The sequence below is a fragment of the Cervus elaphus genome, chromosome 3 (assembly GCF_910594005.1).
Source record: "Cervus elaphus chromosome 3, mCerEla1.1, whole genome shotgun sequence".
In the NCBI taxonomy this organism is placed as follows: Eukaryota; Metazoa; Chordata; class Mammalia; order Artiodactyla; family Cervidae; genus Cervus; species Cervus elaphus.
The window spans coordinates 15,553,671-15,571,076 of NC_057817.1; the positions used below are offsets into that span (position 1 = coordinate 15,553,671).

At 35.6% G+C, this 17,406-nt stretch overlaps 1 protein-coding gene across 1 annotated transcript in view; it reads left to right on the forward strand.

Annotated features, from left to right (window-relative positions):
• LRRIQ1 (leucine rich repeats and IQ motif containing 1) overlaps window positions 1–17,406 on the forward strand; it is a 189,013-nt gene that overhangs the window by 50,303 nt on the left and 121,304 nt on the right. The window contains exons 12-13 of the mRNA XM_043880603.1: window positions 1,668–1,741; window positions 8,398–8,491. Coding sequence (XP_043736538.1) covers window positions 1,668–1,741; window positions 8,398–8,491 — 168 coding nt within the window. The remainder of the gene's footprint in view (window positions 1–1,667; window positions 1,742–8,397; window positions 8,492–17,406) is intronic.

Here is a 17,406-nt window from a genome sequence, read left to right on the forward strand (position 1 = left end):
CTCTTTCTTTCTTTTTTAGAATACATGTGACATTTCAGTAAATTTTGCTATTAAGGAATGTATATGCAAATAATGAACTGTATATACAAATGTAATGACCAATATTTGATCACTTTTTCTTTTATTACCTTGGATATTTTCCCCTGAAATTAGTGTTGTATAGGTAGTATAAATAGTATTATTGTACTTAGGATTGAATATAATCAGAGAGATCGTTCAGTCTCCTTATTTAGTCTATTTTAGCATCAGTAGCATCTTTTGTCTCTCTTCTAATGTAGAACAGGATAATACAAGAGAGGAGTTAACATCAGCGCAAGAGTTGGCTTTGTGACATGAGGCTTCCAGTCACAGTATTATCCTGTAAACTTCTCATCTTAGAATAATAGTACTTGGTGTTTTGTGTTTTTTTAGTTGTTGTTGTTTTTACCGTGGCAAGCTGTTGGTAGGAATAAAGATGTAAAAATCTCTGCCAGGACAACTAGGGGGACAGTGTCAACACCAAGAAAGTAAAAGTAGAAGTTAATACATAGTTTTTTTCTGTTTTGTACCAGAAGTACTCCTTTAGTAAAAGCTTATTATGAACATAAATGAATCTTCAGCATTTATAGTGGGTATTAATTCAGAAGACTTTTTTATTTGTGATGAGAATATATTTTATACAAAGAAATTTTCATCTTATTTAAAGATTTAGATGAACTAGCTTAATTTTTTTTGCCAAGTAGCTAGGGTAATGTGATGGTATGTAACAAAGAAAGTGTAATCTTGTCTTAGTTTGAAATGCAAATCAAACTAAAATTAGTTTTCCCTTTATAGCTTTTTGTTACTAATATTGTGAATATTTTCAGTATCACTTATGTTCCTTGTTTGAATGTGGGGTATTAATGACAGTTGTATCTTAAAAAATGATAGAAACTTTTAAAAATGAGAGAAAAGTTTACTATTATTAGAATTTGAACATGCTTCTATTAATGAGTATGAATTTTAAATATTAGCATATGTTTGCTAAATTTAAGTATTTTATCAATAGAAAACATTTTCTATTATTGTGTTCCTTAAATGCATATTTCCAATTTAAAAATAACCCCAGTGTAACTTTTATACTTACAGGACTTAGAATACTTTGAATCTAGTAAATGAAACTTTTTAAAATTAAAAACAAAGTTATTGACTCTAATTAAAGTTATATTGTTAATAAGTAAAAATAAATAATTTTATGTTTTTGACTCTTAATGGTTTGTTATATGTTTGAGCCAGAAAAAAATACATAGAGATTATGAATTCTTTGTAAAGTTAGCCATCTGCAAAGACAAAACAAAACAATAACAATAAGCCCATTAATTCTTATATTAATACCAAGTATACATTAAGCTTTCTGATATTTATGATTGATATTAGCAATTCCATGATCATTTCTGTTTAGAAATAAATGTAAATCCTCTATTATAGAATAAATATTTAGAATCTTGTAACTACTGTATTTTTAAAAAGTACCTTTAGTTAATGTTACAAATTTATTCTGTTGTGAAAATGCAGCTGTTATGTATTTCTTCCAGAGTTATAATTTATAACATTATGTTATTGTGTTAAATATATTATTGTATAATTACATCAATAATATTAAGAACACTTCAATTTAAATTTTATTTAAATTCCATTTTGGTTTTCAGCTTGACAAAAATCGTACCACTTTTTCATTTTGTTTCTTTGGAAAAACTGGATGTCAGCGACAATTGTCTTTCTGGTAAGTTTATAATATATAGTTGTTTTTCAAATAATAGGCTTTTGAGTTTCTGTTCCAAATATGGTAAGGAAATGTTCTGGGGAGATGTATATAACATACCTATACAAAATGCTGTAGAGGAGGAAAATTTTCTCTTTTCTCAAACTGGGCCTGAGAATTAAACTGATGTAAGTCAGATAAATAGAAGAAAAAAAATACAAGTTTTAATTTTTTTTTCACATGTACGTGAGAGTTCTCACAAGAAAATTAAGACCCCAAGAAGCAGTTAAGGTTGGACTTATATAGTGAGTTGGACAAAAAGTAATAAATTGTGAAAATGAGAGGAGGCAGAGGGGCTTGGGCGCTAAGGTAGTTAATTGGATGGAAAAGTGACTAGGAAATAAAGGCTAGGTTAACAAGCTTGTTTGCATACATATCTCTTAGCGTTAACTTCCCATCCTTAAGACAAGAATGTCTCTTTGCTTCTGTTATAGGAAAATACCTTTCACATGGGAATGTAATCTCTTGCTTTTAAGAAAAAGAAGGAAGATTAGAGGGCTCTTGCATTTTCTCTTTTTTTTTAAGTGCACTTAACTTAAAATAGTGAAAATGCCAGAATGGCTTATTAGGGTGCCATGTATTCTAAACTCCTTTGAATATGTGGTGAAATAATTTAATTCACATTTTCTTTCTACTTTTAAACTCATATTACTTCCATATCTTTCTGGTAAACCTTGGAAAATGTGAGAATTATATTCTTATTTAAAATTCATATATCCTATACCTATGAAAAAATTTAGTCTAATGAAGATAAGTAAACACATTTGTCTAACTTGTTGACACCTAACCAGTACAGAGGAGACATCCATCAAAAGTTTTTTAATTTAAAGAATGATGTGCTGATTTGGCTAAACAATCCCTCACCCTCAAACTTCCCCATCCCCAATTTTAGTCAGTCCCCTTGTAGAGATAATCACAGTTCTAAATTTGTCACCATAGGTTAAATCTGACTTTCCTACATCTTTATATTAATGAATCAAACAGTATGTTCTTTGTTGACTCTAGATTTTTGCCTGGCATTCTTGTGATATTCCACCACATCAGTTATTCAGTTGTTTGTATCAGCAATGTGTGTTGTTTTTTTTTTTTCCTGATATGTGGTCCATTGCATGAATACATCACAGTTTGTCCATTTTCCTGTTGATTGATATTTTGTTTGCTGTTTGGGGTCAGTTCAGTTCAGTTGTTTAGTGGTGTTCGACTCTGCAACCCCATGGACTGCAGCACTCCAGACTTCCCTGTCCATCACCAACTCCTGAGGTTTGCTCAGACTCATGTCCATCCAGTCAGTGATGCCTTCCAACCATCTCATCTGTCGTCCCCTTCTCCTGCCTTCACTCTTTCCCAGCATCAGGGCTTTTCTCAAGAGTCAGTTCTTTGCATCCGGTGGCCAAAGTACTAGAACTTCAGCTTCAGCATCAGTCCTTCCAATGAACACCCAGGACTGATCTCCTTGGGGATGGACTGGTTGGATCTCCTTGCAGTCCAAGGGTCTCTCAAGAGTCCTCTCCAACACCACAGTTCAAAAGCATCAATTCTTTGATGCTTTCTTTATAGTCCAACTCTCACATCAATACATGACTACTGGAAAAACCATAGCTTTGACTAGATGGACCTTTGATGGCAAACTAATGTCTCTGCTTTTTAATATGCTGTCTAGGTTGGTCATAGTTTTTCTTCCAAGGAATTAGTGTCTTTTCATTTCATGGCTCCAGTCACCATCTGCAGTGATTTTAGAACCCAAGAAAATAAAGTCTGTCACTGTTTTCCCATCTGTTTGCCATGAAGTGATGGGACCAGATGCCATGATTTTCTTTTTTTTGAATATTGAGTTTTAAGCCAGCCTTTTCACTCTCCTCTTTCGCTTTCATCAAGAGGTTCTTTAGTTCTCTTTGCTTTCTGCAGGTGGTGTCATCTGCATATCTGAAGTTATTGGTATTTCTTCCAGTAAACTTGATTCCAGCTTGTGCTTCATCCAGCCCTGTATTTCACGGAATGTCCTCTGCATATAAGTTAAGTAAGCAGGGTGAAAATACACAGCCTTGATGTACTCCTTTCCCAATTTGGAACCAGTTCCTTGTTCCGCATCCAGTTCTAAATGTTGCTTCTTGACCTGCATACAGGTTGCTCAGGAGGCAGGTAAGGTGGTCCGGTATTCCCATCTCTTTCAGAATTTTCCATAGTTTGCTGTGATCCACACAGTCAAAGGCTTTGGCATAGTCAATAAAGCAGAAATAGATGTTTTCTGGAACTCTCTTGCTTTTCGATGATTCAATGGATGTTGGCAATTTGATCTCTGGTTCCTCTGCCTTTTCTAAATCCAGCTTAAACATCTTGGTTCACATACTATTGAAGCCTAAGTTGGAGAATTTTGAGTGTGTGAGATGAGTGCAACTGTGAAGTAGTTTGAGCATTCTTTGGCATTGCCTTTCTTTGGGATTGGAATGAAAACTGACCTTTTCCAGGCTTGTGGCCACTGTTGAGTTTTCCAAATTTGCTGGCATATTGAGTGCAGCACTTTCACATCATCATCTTTTAGGATTTGAAATAGCTCAGCTGGAATTCCATCACCTCCACTAGCTTTGTTCATAGAGATGCTTCCTAAGATCCACTTGACTTCACACTCCAGGATGTCTGGCTTTAGGTAAATGATCACACGCCATCTGGTTATCTCAGTCATTAAGACTTTTTTTTTTTTTTTTGTATAGTTCTTCAGTGTGTTTTTGCCACCTCTTCTTAATCTCTTCTGCTTCTGTTAGGTCCATACCATTTCTTTCATTTATTGTGCCCATCTTTGCTTGAAATGTTCCCTTGGTATCTCTAATTTTCTGGAAGAGATCTCTAGTCTTTTCCATTCTATTGTTTTCCTCTGTTTCTTTCCATTGATCACTGAGGAAGGCTTTCTTATCTGTCCTTGCTATTCTTTGGAGCTCTGTATTCAGATGGATATATCTTTCCTTTACTCCTTTGTCTTTAGCTTCTCTTTTTTCTCAGCTATTTGTAAGGCCTCCTCAGTATACCATTTTGCCTTTTTGCTTTTCTTTTTCTTGGGGATGGTTTTGATCACTGATTCCTGTGCAGTGTCACGAACTTCTGTCCAAGGTTCTTCAGGCACTCTGTCTATCAGATCTAATCCCTTGAATCTACTGTATAGTAGTAAGGGATTTGATTTAGGTCATACCTCAATGGTCTACTAGTTTTCCCTACTTTCTTCAACTTAAGTCCTAAGTTTGCAATAAGGAGTTCATGATCTGAGCCATGTCAGTTCCTGGTCTTGTTTTTGCTGATATAGAGCTTCTCCATCTTTATCTGCAAAGAATATAATCAATCTGATTTCAGTATTGACCATCTGGGGTACACTGATTATAAAGTTCCTATGGAAATTCTTGTACAAATACTTTTGTAACATAAGTTTTCAGTTTTCTTGGATAAATGTTTAAGGATGAAATTACTAGGTAATAAAGTAGATGCATGACAGTCAAAGTGAAGAATGTTAGTCACTCAGTCATGTCCAACTCTTTGTGGCCCCACGCACTGTAGCCCTCCAGGTTCCTCTGTCCATGGAATTCTCCAGGCAAGAATTCTAGAAGTGAAGTGAAATCACTCAGTTGTGTCCGACTCTTTTTGACCCCGTGGACTCTAGCTCACCAGGCTTCTCCATCCATGGAATTTTCCAGGCAAGAGTCCTGGAGTGGGTTGCCATTCCCTTCTACAGGGGATCTTCCCAATCCAGGGATTGAACCTGGGTCTGCTGCATTGCCGGCAGTTTCTTTACCATCTGAACCACCAGGGAAGCCCCTGTTAGTGCATGCTTAACTTTATAAGAAACTAATGAAACTGTTTTCCCAAATAGTTGTAACATTTAACTTCCCCGCATTAGAGTTCCAATCACTCCATTCTATAGGGTTTTGGTATATCATTGTGTTATCTCATTATGGTTTTAGTTTGCACTTCCCTGATGGATAATGATAATGAGCATCTTTGCATACCTTTATTGATGGTTTCTATATATTGTTTTGTGTCTTTTCATTACCATTTAAAAAATTTGGCTATTTGCTTTTATTGGTTTGAATAAATTCTTTATTTATTCTGGATGAAACTCTTTGTCAGATATATGTTTTGGGGGTGTTCTCTCCCAGTCTCTCTTTCACCTATTAATTTTGTTAAGTGTATGTTTCAGTTCAGTTCAGTTCAGTCACTCAGTCATGTCCAACTCTTTGCGACCCCGTGAATTGCAGCACGCCAGGCCTCCCTGTCCATCACCAACTCCCAAGGTTTGCTCAGACTTATGTCCATCCAGTCAGTGATGCCTTCCAACCATCTCATCCTCTGTCATCCCCTTCTCCTCCTGCCCCCAATCCCTCCCAGCATCAGGGTCTTTTCCAATGAGTCAACTCTTCGCATGAGGTGGCCAAAGTATTGGAGTTTCAACTTCAGCATCAGTCCTTCCAATGAACACCCAGGACTGATCTCCTTCAGGATAGACTGGTTGGATCTCCTTGCAGTCCAAGGGATTCTCAAGAGTCTTCTCCAACACTACAGTTCACAAGCATCAATTTTTCAGTGCTCAGCTTTCTTCACAGTCCAACTCTCACATCCATACATGACCACTGGAAAAACCATAGCCTTGACCAGACGGACCTTTGTTGGCAAAGTAATGTCTCTGCTTTTTAATATGCTATCTAGGTTGGTCATAACTTTCCTTCCAAGGAGTAAGCGTCTTTTAATTTCATGACTGCAGTTACCATCTGCAGTGATTTTGGAGCCCCCAAAAATAAAGTCTGACACTGTTTCCACTGTCTCCCCATCTATTTCCCATGAGGTGATGGGACCAGATGCCATGATCTTAGTTTTCTGAATGTTAAGCTTTAAGCCAACTTTTTCACTCTCCTCTTTCACTTTCATCAAGAGGCTTTTTAGTTCCTCTTCACTTTCTGCCATAAGGGTGGTGTCATCTGCATATCTGAGGTTATTGATATTTCTCCTGGCAATCTTGTGCTTCTTCCAGCCCAGCATTCCTCATGATAAGCAGAAATTTAAATTTTGGTTTACTATTTTATTTTTAATAATTTTTTCTGTGTCCTTTGTAATATTTTTCTACATCCAGAATGAGATGATTTTCTATGCTTTTTAACTTTCTTATAAAGGTCTTGTACTTCAAGTTTTTACTTTTAGATATATGACCTACCTCAAATTAATTTTTACAAATGGTGTGGAGTCAAAGATGAGTTGTTGTTGAATAACTAAACAACAGTTAGTTTTTCCAGAAACATTTGTTGAACAAACTGTTTTCATCATTGATTGACTTTGGTGTGTTTGTCAAAAAATTGACTTCCATTTGGTCTACCTTGGTCTACCTTTTAACTGATTTTCTCTTAATGATAGTTCATATTTTCCTGTTTCTTTTTATTGTCCAATACTTTGGAACTGTATGCTGAACATTGTTCATACTACAGTTTACTGAGTCCGGCTATTTTTATTTTTCTTTTAACGTGTAGTAAATGTGATTCTAGCAGGCAGTTAAGGTATTAATGGATAATTATGTTTCTGTCAACCTTACTTTCATTCTCTCCTAGGGAGAGAAAATCATTTTAATTTTCGACTCTCAATACATTCCTCTACCCCTGGGCATTGTCTTCACTCCTAATACATGGTCTTTCTGGATTTTAGCTGAGTCTGAGATGCTATATTCGGTTAAGTCTTATCTGACATGGCTAAAATTCCAGTGTCTTTCACTGCTGCATGAACTATTGTGTCATCACTCAGCTCTTAGCCTAATAGCAGGTTATCTTTGCTAGATTTTTCGGAATGTTGCCCTGTCTAGCACTTGTCCAAAGAGCTGTGGTAAACCCTTACATATACTTTTTCCCCAGTTCTCTTCCCACCAACATATATACACTCAGCTTCTTCTCAGTACTTTTCACCATAAATTCCAGCCTCATGTCTAAACTTTGCCTCATCACTCAGCAAAACAGTCTCTTTGCCTGATTTCCACTTTCTTGCTCTAAAGTGGTTACATACTTTTAGGCAAAAAAAAAAAACAAACCCAAAATTGTGATAGTCAGCTCACCATGTGTGTTTGCTTTTTCTCCCAAGTCAGGCTTAAAAACAGGTGCTTCCTGTTTATTGTCCAGTTTTATGATTGTTTTCTGTGGGAGAGCAATTCCAGTATAAATTGCTTTTAATGTACCCTGGATTGCTGGATTGACCTACTGTTTTTACTTTTGAAAGTATAAATGTAATTCTGTTTAGGCAAATGTTCAATTTTACCACTATCCCATTACTTTTGACTTTACTTTTTTATATGTTGTGTTAACGACCTGGCAACGCTTGCTCTAAGCCATTTACATACTCATTTAATTCTCACCCTATGAGATAGATATAAACCTGAATTATCAGGCAATTGTATGATTTGCATAAATTCACATAGCTGCTAAATGGTAGAAATATGTATTGTGATAGCAGAGTCTGTTCTTAATATGGTCTTTTAAAAACATATTCTGCAGAATAAATAATTTTTGTGCTTTTCTTTAATAGTCAAATAAATGGTCATTGATGTATAACTTTTTCTTTATCTGTAATGCCTCGTAATAATTTTTATTGTTTATTTTCTATAGATCTTACAAGTGCCATAAAGTGGTTTGATGCATGCTTTTCTCTCCATGAATTGTCTCTCACTGGAAACCCACTTCTTCAAGAAGTAAACTGGAGGTAAATAAATATCATTGCACCCTATGTATGTACTTTATTATAATTGCAGAGAACACAATTTGATGAAAATTGTTCTGTGTATATTATTAATAATTTCCTGGGAAAAATGAATAAAGAATAATTTAAAAGTTATTCCAAATAGAACAATTTTATAAAAGTTGTTTAAAAATACCTTCTGCCTAAAATAATCTTTTGTACATGTAAGAACTAATGCAAATTTGAAATGATAATTTTGATCTATACCACTGACTATATGACAATTTTAGTTTGATGTTGACTTAGGTTTGTGTTTATAGAAAAGACATTTTTGGGGAATTACTTTTTGAGTCATCTACATCCCATAGCTTGCCATTTAAAATTTTTTCCTTTCTGGTAGTAATTTGATTTTGTTTTATCTTCTGAAAAGAGAAAGTTGGTGTCTGTTAAAGTATGTATTATAAGCATGTGTGAATTCAGGCCTCTATTTGGAATACTGCAGTTAAGTACCTAGATGTAAATGAAAAAATATACTTTGTGATTGTAGAATTTCTGTACTGTCTAGTGGGGTTTGGGTTTTGTTTTGTTTTTAATGACTATTTGCAAGCCATCACTGTTAAATTCACACATTAGATTAATCTGGAAAACCATGTTATTCTTGGTTATGGTAAGACTCCTGTTATGGTTTGCGATGTAAATCTCTGCCTGAGTTTTAGTTTGTAAAATAAATACTAATATTAACCTACCTAAAACTTGTTGAGAATCTGTGAAATACTGAGTAAGGGCCCAAAATAAAATATTGTTATCTTTTTATTTAAAAAAAAAATGTCTCTCCACTGTCTTATGGCTTTCACTGTTTCTAAGAAGTCTGTGGACATTCTTGTCTTCATTTCTCTTTCTCTGGGTACTTTTAAGATTTTATCAGTGGTTTTTAGCAATTTGATTATAACGTGTTTTGATGTAGTTTTAGATAGATTAACTCTCCTTAGAATTTTTCCCTTGTTTATTTGCTTAGCATTTTTCTAATTGCTGTAGATTTGTTTTACCATGTTGTGTTAGTTTCAGATTCAGAATAGCAACATGATTCAGTTATTTGTGTGTGTGTATTCTTTTCAGAATTTTTCTATTATAGGTATAAGATATTGAATATAGTTCCCTATGTTATACAGTAGATCCTTATTGTTTATTTTATATGTAGTAGTATATATATCTGTTAATTTTGTTGTTATTCAGTCACTAAGTCATGTCTGACTTTTTTGCAAGCTCATGAACTATCGCCTGCCAGGCTCCTCTCTCCTTGGGATTTCCCAGGCAAGAATACTGGAGTGGGTTGCCATTTCCTTCTCCAGGGGATCTTCCCGACCCAGGATCAAACCTGTGTCTCTTTCGTCTCCTGCATTGGGGGCAGATTCTTTACCACTGAGCCACCAGGGTATCCCTCTTCCCTGCCTTTATTCTTTGGTAACCATAAGTCTGTCTTCTAAGTCTGTGAGTCTATTTCTGTATTGTAAATACGTGCATTTGTATCACTTTTTTGATTCTACATATAAGTGATATAAAATGATATTTGTCTTTGTCTGATACACCTCACTTATCATGATAATTTTTAGTCCATCTGTGTTGCTGCAACTCTGCTTAGAATTTATTGAACCTCTTGGATATAGTGGATTTATAGTTTCCATAAAATTGTGAAAAATTTTGGCCATTATTTTTAAGTATTTTTTTCTGCTTCCTTCTATCTTCTCCTATGAGAACTCCAACTTCACTAATATTAGACCACTTTGATATATCCTTGAAGTCACTATTGCTTTGTTCTTATATTTATTGTTTTTGTTTTCTGCCTCTATTTCAGTCTTACTAGTTATTGCGTATGTAACTATTACTAGTTATTTGTGGCTTCAAATCCTCTGATATTTTCTTCTTGTGTAACTGCTCTGCAGTTAATCCCACCTAAACTGTTTTTCAGTTCAGATTAGATGTTATGATTTTCATTTCTACAAGTTTTCTTCATTTTTTTAACATTTACAGTTTCTCTCTTAATCATGTTCATATATTTCTGAATCATCTTGAACATATGGATTATATTTATAATAGCTGTCTTAACATCCTTATATGTTAATTTAATCATCTCCCTCATTTTGAGGTCTATTTTTATTAATTTTTTTTTCTTATCCTGATTTTCCTACTTCTTGCATGCCCAGACAATTTTGATTATATTCTGGACATTTAAATTTTTCTACTTGTTGATTCCTTAATTTTCATCTTTTCCTTTACATAATATATGTTGATATTTTGCTTCTGACATGCACTGTCTGTTTAATATGTTACTTGGAATTAGTGAGATGATTTCAAAACTTCCTTTTAAGTTCTGTTAGAGAAATCTCAAAGAAATCTTTATTTAGACTAGTACTAATTTAGCCCAACTACTGTGACTCCAACTTTCTTAGAATTCTGCCTAATGTCTCTTCTATGTATCCTTTTGACTTTGGCTGATGAGAATTATTCTTATCCTCCTGTGGGTTCCTCTAATATTTGCTATTTGCTTCCCACTTGTTATTTCCCTTGGCTCTAAGTGGTTTTTCTCTCACATATCCTGACTCATTTACCAGTTCTAGGTGAATTACATCCTAGTCTACTGAAAAACTTTGCATATGCAATTTGGAATTTTCTAGGACTGATGATGTTTATAGCCTGAACTCCTGTCTCTTTTTATGTCCAGCAGCATGCATTTGTTAAATGATTTACCATGAATTATTATAAATTTGACATTTGTGTCATATCAGGACATGGATTTATCAAGGCAAAACAAGCCAAAGTGGACTGGGCTTGTAGCCTAATTTAGGAAGGTGGATTTGGCAACTTGCTAAGTGTAGGGAAAGGCAAACACTTACTAAAATTCAGGTAGGAAAATCTATTTCAAAAATACTAATTTTGAATCAAGTTAGCAAGTCTTATCAGTTTGATCAGATAGCAAAATACATTTATGAACAAAATACAGACGGGGAGAAATGAATAACTGAAAAAAAGGTTGTGTACATCCAATCCTAGGGTGGAAGCAGTTGACTTTTTGCCCTGATTTGGTTTCCTTGTGATATATGACCACAGCCAAAAAGGTCCTTGTTTTTCTGAGTATTTCAGAGGAATATAAGATATCTTACCAAAAAACCAAGGATCTGATTATGTTTAAAATCCCTGTACCTGACTTAAGCCACTTGTAGAACAAGATAAGAGTCTAGGGAGTAGTCACTGTTCTCTCCCTTGTTTAAGATCACTGCAAACCTATGACATTCTCTTTCTAGATGTATTGGGTTCTTAAATTTGTTCATTGACCTTTATTTAAGAAAATAGCAGCTTTTTACACCAAGTCAAAGACCTGTATGATTTGCTGTTTACTGATAACTTGATTATCACAGAAGAGTTATTATCTTTTTGCTAGAAAATCTATTTTTCTTTCTTTTTGCTTTAAAGCTCAGTTTCCACATAAATTTCTCATGTTACACTGTTTGATAGGCAAACCTGGTATGTTCCACATGTTTTAGAATAGAACCTGTCAACCTCTGGCTTAGAAACATCTGTTTCCAAGTGTAATTTAAGTTGTGTAGCTTGGAGGAAAGAGTGTAACCCAGTGCAGTGGTTCTTAAAGCTGGGTGCCCCTTCATCATCACCTGCTAGCCTGTTAGATGTGCAAAATCTTACACTCTACCCAGGTCCACCAAACCAGAAGGTAGCACATGATTCCCAGTAATCTTTGTCAAGCCTTTTGGGTGATTCAAGGTGCAATGAAGTTTGGAAATAATTGTGTTTTTAAACAAGGACCTCTTCCTGCCCCATGCTTTGTGATCCTGGAAAAGTAACTTAGCTTTTCTATGTCTGTGAATCTTCACTGGTAAAATAAGGATAATAATTGTACCTATTCTTATGGCATAACCACTAGATTTGAATGGGATAATACACATATTCTGTTGGCAATAATCCCTGGAATGTGGTAAGCGCACAAAAATCTGTTATTTACTATTACTAGGCCAACCAGACTGTATGTGGGTGCTTATTTAATCACCAAGTATTTAGTGTGTGCCTACTACATGTAGTCAGTGTCCTAACATGTTGGACATTATAAGGGCAATTCAATGTAACCCATGATTTCAAGTCATTTTTATAATCTTGTTAGAGATAGAAAATGTATGCAAAAAATGATAACCATGAACGCTAACGATGACAAATACTGATATAGCATTTACTTTGTGCCCAGTGCTGTTTTCGATTAATCCTCACACTATGATAATGAAATAGCTACCTAATATCCCAACTTTATATCAGCAGAAAGGGCTAAGTCACCTACCCAAGTTCACACAGCTAGCAAGTCGAAGACCCAGGATTCAAATCTATGCAGTCTAGCTCCAAAATCTATTCTTAACTCAAATTTTAGTACCTAATAAAATAATAATAAAAGCAATGAAATACAAGTGTCATATGATTATTTTAGACAGCAGATATGCCTTATAAATTTGGAAATATCTTAATTTAGTGTGACCAGGGGAAACTGCCTGCACCTATGAGGCAAACTTTGAGTTAATCTTGCAATAGTTTGGTAATACTGAAAATCAGAGAGTTGCCTGGCAGTATTGTGGTTAAGACTCCAAGATTCCACTGCAGGGTGAATGGATTCAGTCTCCGGTTGGGGAACTAAGATCCAGCATGCCTCACAATCAGTTCAGTTCAGTTGCTCAGTCATGTCTGACTGTTTGCGACCCTATGGACTTCAAAACATCAGGCTTCCCTGTCCACCACCAACTCCCAGACCCTGCATAAACTCATGTCCATCGCTTTGGTGATACCATCCAACCATCTCATCCTCCTTCGTCCCCTTCTCATCCTGCCCTCAATCTTTCCCAGCATCAGGGGCTTTTCCAGTGAGTCGATTCTCCACATCAGGTGGCCAGAGTATTGGAGTTTCAGCTTTAAGAAGCATCAGTCCTTCCAATGAATATTCAACACTGAGTTACTTTAGGGTTGGGTGGTTGGATCTCCTTGCTGTCCAAAGAACTCTCAAGAGTCTTCCCCAACATCACAGTTCTAAAGCATCAATTCTTTCAGCACTCAGCTTTCTTTATAGTCCAACTCTCACATCCATACCATACATGACTACTGGAAAAACCGTAGCTTTGACTAGATGGACCTTTGATGGTAAAATAATGTCTCTGCTTTTTAATATGCTATCTAGGTTGGTCATAGCTTTTCTTCCAAGGAGCAAGTGTCTTTTAACTTTATGGCTGCAGTCACCATCTGCAGTGATTTTGGAACCCCCCAAAAATAGTCTCTCACTATTTGCATTTGTTTCCCGATCTATTTGCCATGAAGTGATGGGACCAGATGCCATGATCTTAGTTTTCTGAATGTTGAGCTTTAAGCCAACTTTTTCACTCTCCTCTTTCACTTTCATCAGGAGGCTCTTTAGTTCCTCTTCACTTTCTGCCATAAGGGTGATGTCATCTGCATATCTGAGGTTACTGATTTTCCCCCGCAATCTTGGTTCCAGCTTGTGCTTCATCCAACCCAGCATTTCACATGCTGTACTCTGCATATAAGTGAAATAAACAGGGTGACAATATACAGCCTTGACATATTCCTTTCCCAATTTGCAACCAGTCTGCTGTTCCATGTCCAGTTCTAACTGTTGCTTCTTGACCTGCATACAGGTTTCTCAGGAGACAGGTCAGCTGGTCTGGTATTCCCATCTCTTTCAGAATTTTCCAGTTTGTTGTGATCCACACAGTAAAAGGCTTTGGTGTAGTCAACAAAGCAAAAGTAGATGTTTTTCTGGAACTCTCTTGTTTTTTTGATGATCCAGCGGATGTTGGCAATTTGATCTCTGGTTCCTCTGCTTTTTTAAAACCCAGCTTGAACATCTAGAAGTTCATGGTTCACATACTGTTGAAGGCTGGATTGGAGAATTTTGAGCATTACTTTGCTTGCCTGTGAGATGAGTGTCATTGTGCAGTAGTTTGAACATTCTTTGGCATTGCCTTTCTTTGGGATTGGAATGAAAACTGACCTTTTCCAATCCTGTGGCCACTGCCGAGTGCTGAGTTTTCCAGATTTGCTGGCATATTGAGTGCAGCACTTTGCCAGCATCAAAAAAAATTATATTTAATTTAATTAAAGGATCAAACTAAAAGCAAAAAGCACTTCTGATAGAGGAAATATTCAAAAGAGGAGGGAATGTGAAAGATGAAGTTACGGTCTGTAAAAGACCAGTGTGTTCAGGTAAAGTGGGTATAGTGAGAAATACCACTGGAAAGAAGGAAGAAATCAGGTACTTAGGCTTATAGCGTGTCAAATGGGCTAAGTACCTGTACATGATCCTTCACGTCACAGCAACTGAGTTGGGTTCTGTAATTATTGTTCTCATTTTACAGAGTATTTCCTGAAGCATGGATACCTTGTAATTTGCTCAGTTAGGAAGTGATTGTCAGGGGTGTTATTTGAGTTCTGAAGCCAGAATTTCAACATTGTGTTCTGCTTTTTCATGTGTTATATTATGGCCAGATAGTAACTTTCATGTCTAGGATAAAAAGTCTCTTTTATCCTGAAAACATACACCAAACATGTATTTTTCAAGCCTGGAGAGTAAACTGCTCATGTGCATATCTAGTTCTACCACTGCCTAGATGTTTGCCTTGCTCAAGTTACTTCATTTTGCTATGTCTCTTCCTTCATCTGTAAAATGGGTATGATAATAGTACCTATCTCATAAGATAGATTCATTAGGGTAATATAGGTTATACCACACAACAAGGAACTCAGAAATCTATGTGGTTCCATCAGTAGAAATTTTTTGTTTGCATTATGTCTGATGTTAGGTTGGCCTGTCTCTTCTAAGCAGATTCAGAAACTCAGCCTGCTTCCATTTTGTGACTCTGTGTCACAAAACTTGAACATAACTTCATTTTTATAGGTAGTAGATTGTGGTGGGGGAAAATGACCACCAGAAAAACAACTGACATTTAACCACTCTGCCCTCAAAAGTGGTAGGTATCACTTCTCTCATATTGTATGGCCTATAACTAATCCCATGGCCAAACTAACTGCAAAGAAACCCGGGAAACCTAGGGAAGAACATGAGTATCAGAGCAGAGCAGTCTCTATGAGGAGCAAATATATGTGTTACCACATGGTAGCAGTTTTTATGGAGGGGAAATGGCAACGCACTCCAGGGTTCTTGCCTGGAGAATCCCAGGGACGGGGGAGCCTGGTGGGCTGCCGTCTATGGGGTCGCACAGAGTCGGACACGACTGAAGTGACTTAGCAGCAGCAGCACTTTATAGCCATCCCTAACAGAAACACACTTGATAATGCTAGCCTTTATTTTTAAGGAGTTACAGAGAGATTTTCAACAGTTATGTGAAAATGACAATAGTGTTTGGGGAAGCTTGTTTTCAGCAGAAAACTGGCAAGAAGTTAAGGAGAAATAGCCAAATTAAATGAAAATGCTAGCATTAAAAATGGCTAAAATTAAGTAGTAGAAGTAGCCCCAGTTATTGTACAGATTCTTATAGCGTCCTTGTATGACATCCAAGTTATTTGTTGAAAGTATACATTATTAAATTTAATTACATTATAATGTGTAAACATGTAAAAAATACATGTTTCAGCCACTAATTTTTCTATTGAACTTACTCAGTTTTACTTTTGTGACTGAAAATGTCATTTTCCCAGTTGACAATTTATATTATTCTTGATTTTCAGTAATTATCAATATCTGGAGTTCTAAAATTGGAGTCCTCAGACTCCTTGGGGACCATAGTATTTGTGAAATTCTCCAAGTTTCCTGAGAAACTGATCTTAGGACAAGTTATCATAGGAAATGTCAACTGTTAGTTAACAACAAATTAGATGGTGATCAGAAATTACAAGTATTTAAAGAATGTGTGTGTAGATGTGAAAAGGCCACCTGACTATATTTCTAGACCTTATGCCAGCTTGGTGAAGGACTTCATCTTCTGGAATAGAAGCGGTCAAGTCCCCATACAGGTGCCCTAACTCACAATCTAGGACTGCTTCTCTTACATTGAGATTTAGAGCGCTAATCCCCACGTTTGGGTCCTCACTCTCGGAATCCATATAGAGAGTGCAGTTATGTCTGAAGGACTGTTTGACAGGTGTTATTATTTATTATAAAGATGTCTAATGGGTTGTTTCTAGAGAGATATTTTTATTTTCCCAAGTAACTATAGAGAATAAGTTATAGAATTGGCATACAATGACAAATCAAATGGCAATTATGTACATTATTCAGAGCAAGGGGATAATGGTTTTACTATTAGGTGTTGGGCAAATAGGACATGAATTCTGTTGTTGATCTGGGATCAGTTACCATCTAAACGGCTGCCATGTTGCAAGTTGTAGCAGCTAAAAGCAAACCTATGTCCTGAATAATCTTTTATTTTTTGTTATTTTGTTTGTAGAAAATATCACTTATTTAATTGAATAAAATATGCTTGTTGTAAAACCTACTGATATAACCTATTGTAAGAAGTATATAAAGATAATATTCACATTTTACTGCACTTAGTATATATACTTTATAGTTTTAAAGAAACTATTTAATTAGAAGTAATACTGAGAGAAAATAGATTAGTATTTATATGTACAATTATTTAGCTATGATATTATCTATGTTTAAATTAGTCTTTCTGAACTAGAACAATACCAACTTGCAAATTTTACCTATCAAATTTCATATAGATCCAGTTGCCCTAATACAGTTTTCATAATTTTAAGAAGAGATTCACTTATCTAAAGAGGTTAAAATCTGGTGATCTATAAAATATGGATTTGTTAATGAAAGGTTCAACTCAAACTTTTACTAGTGTGTTCCGCTGAACTTTACATAACCCCTTGATACCAACAAAGGGATTAGTTATAGATTTTCCCAATTG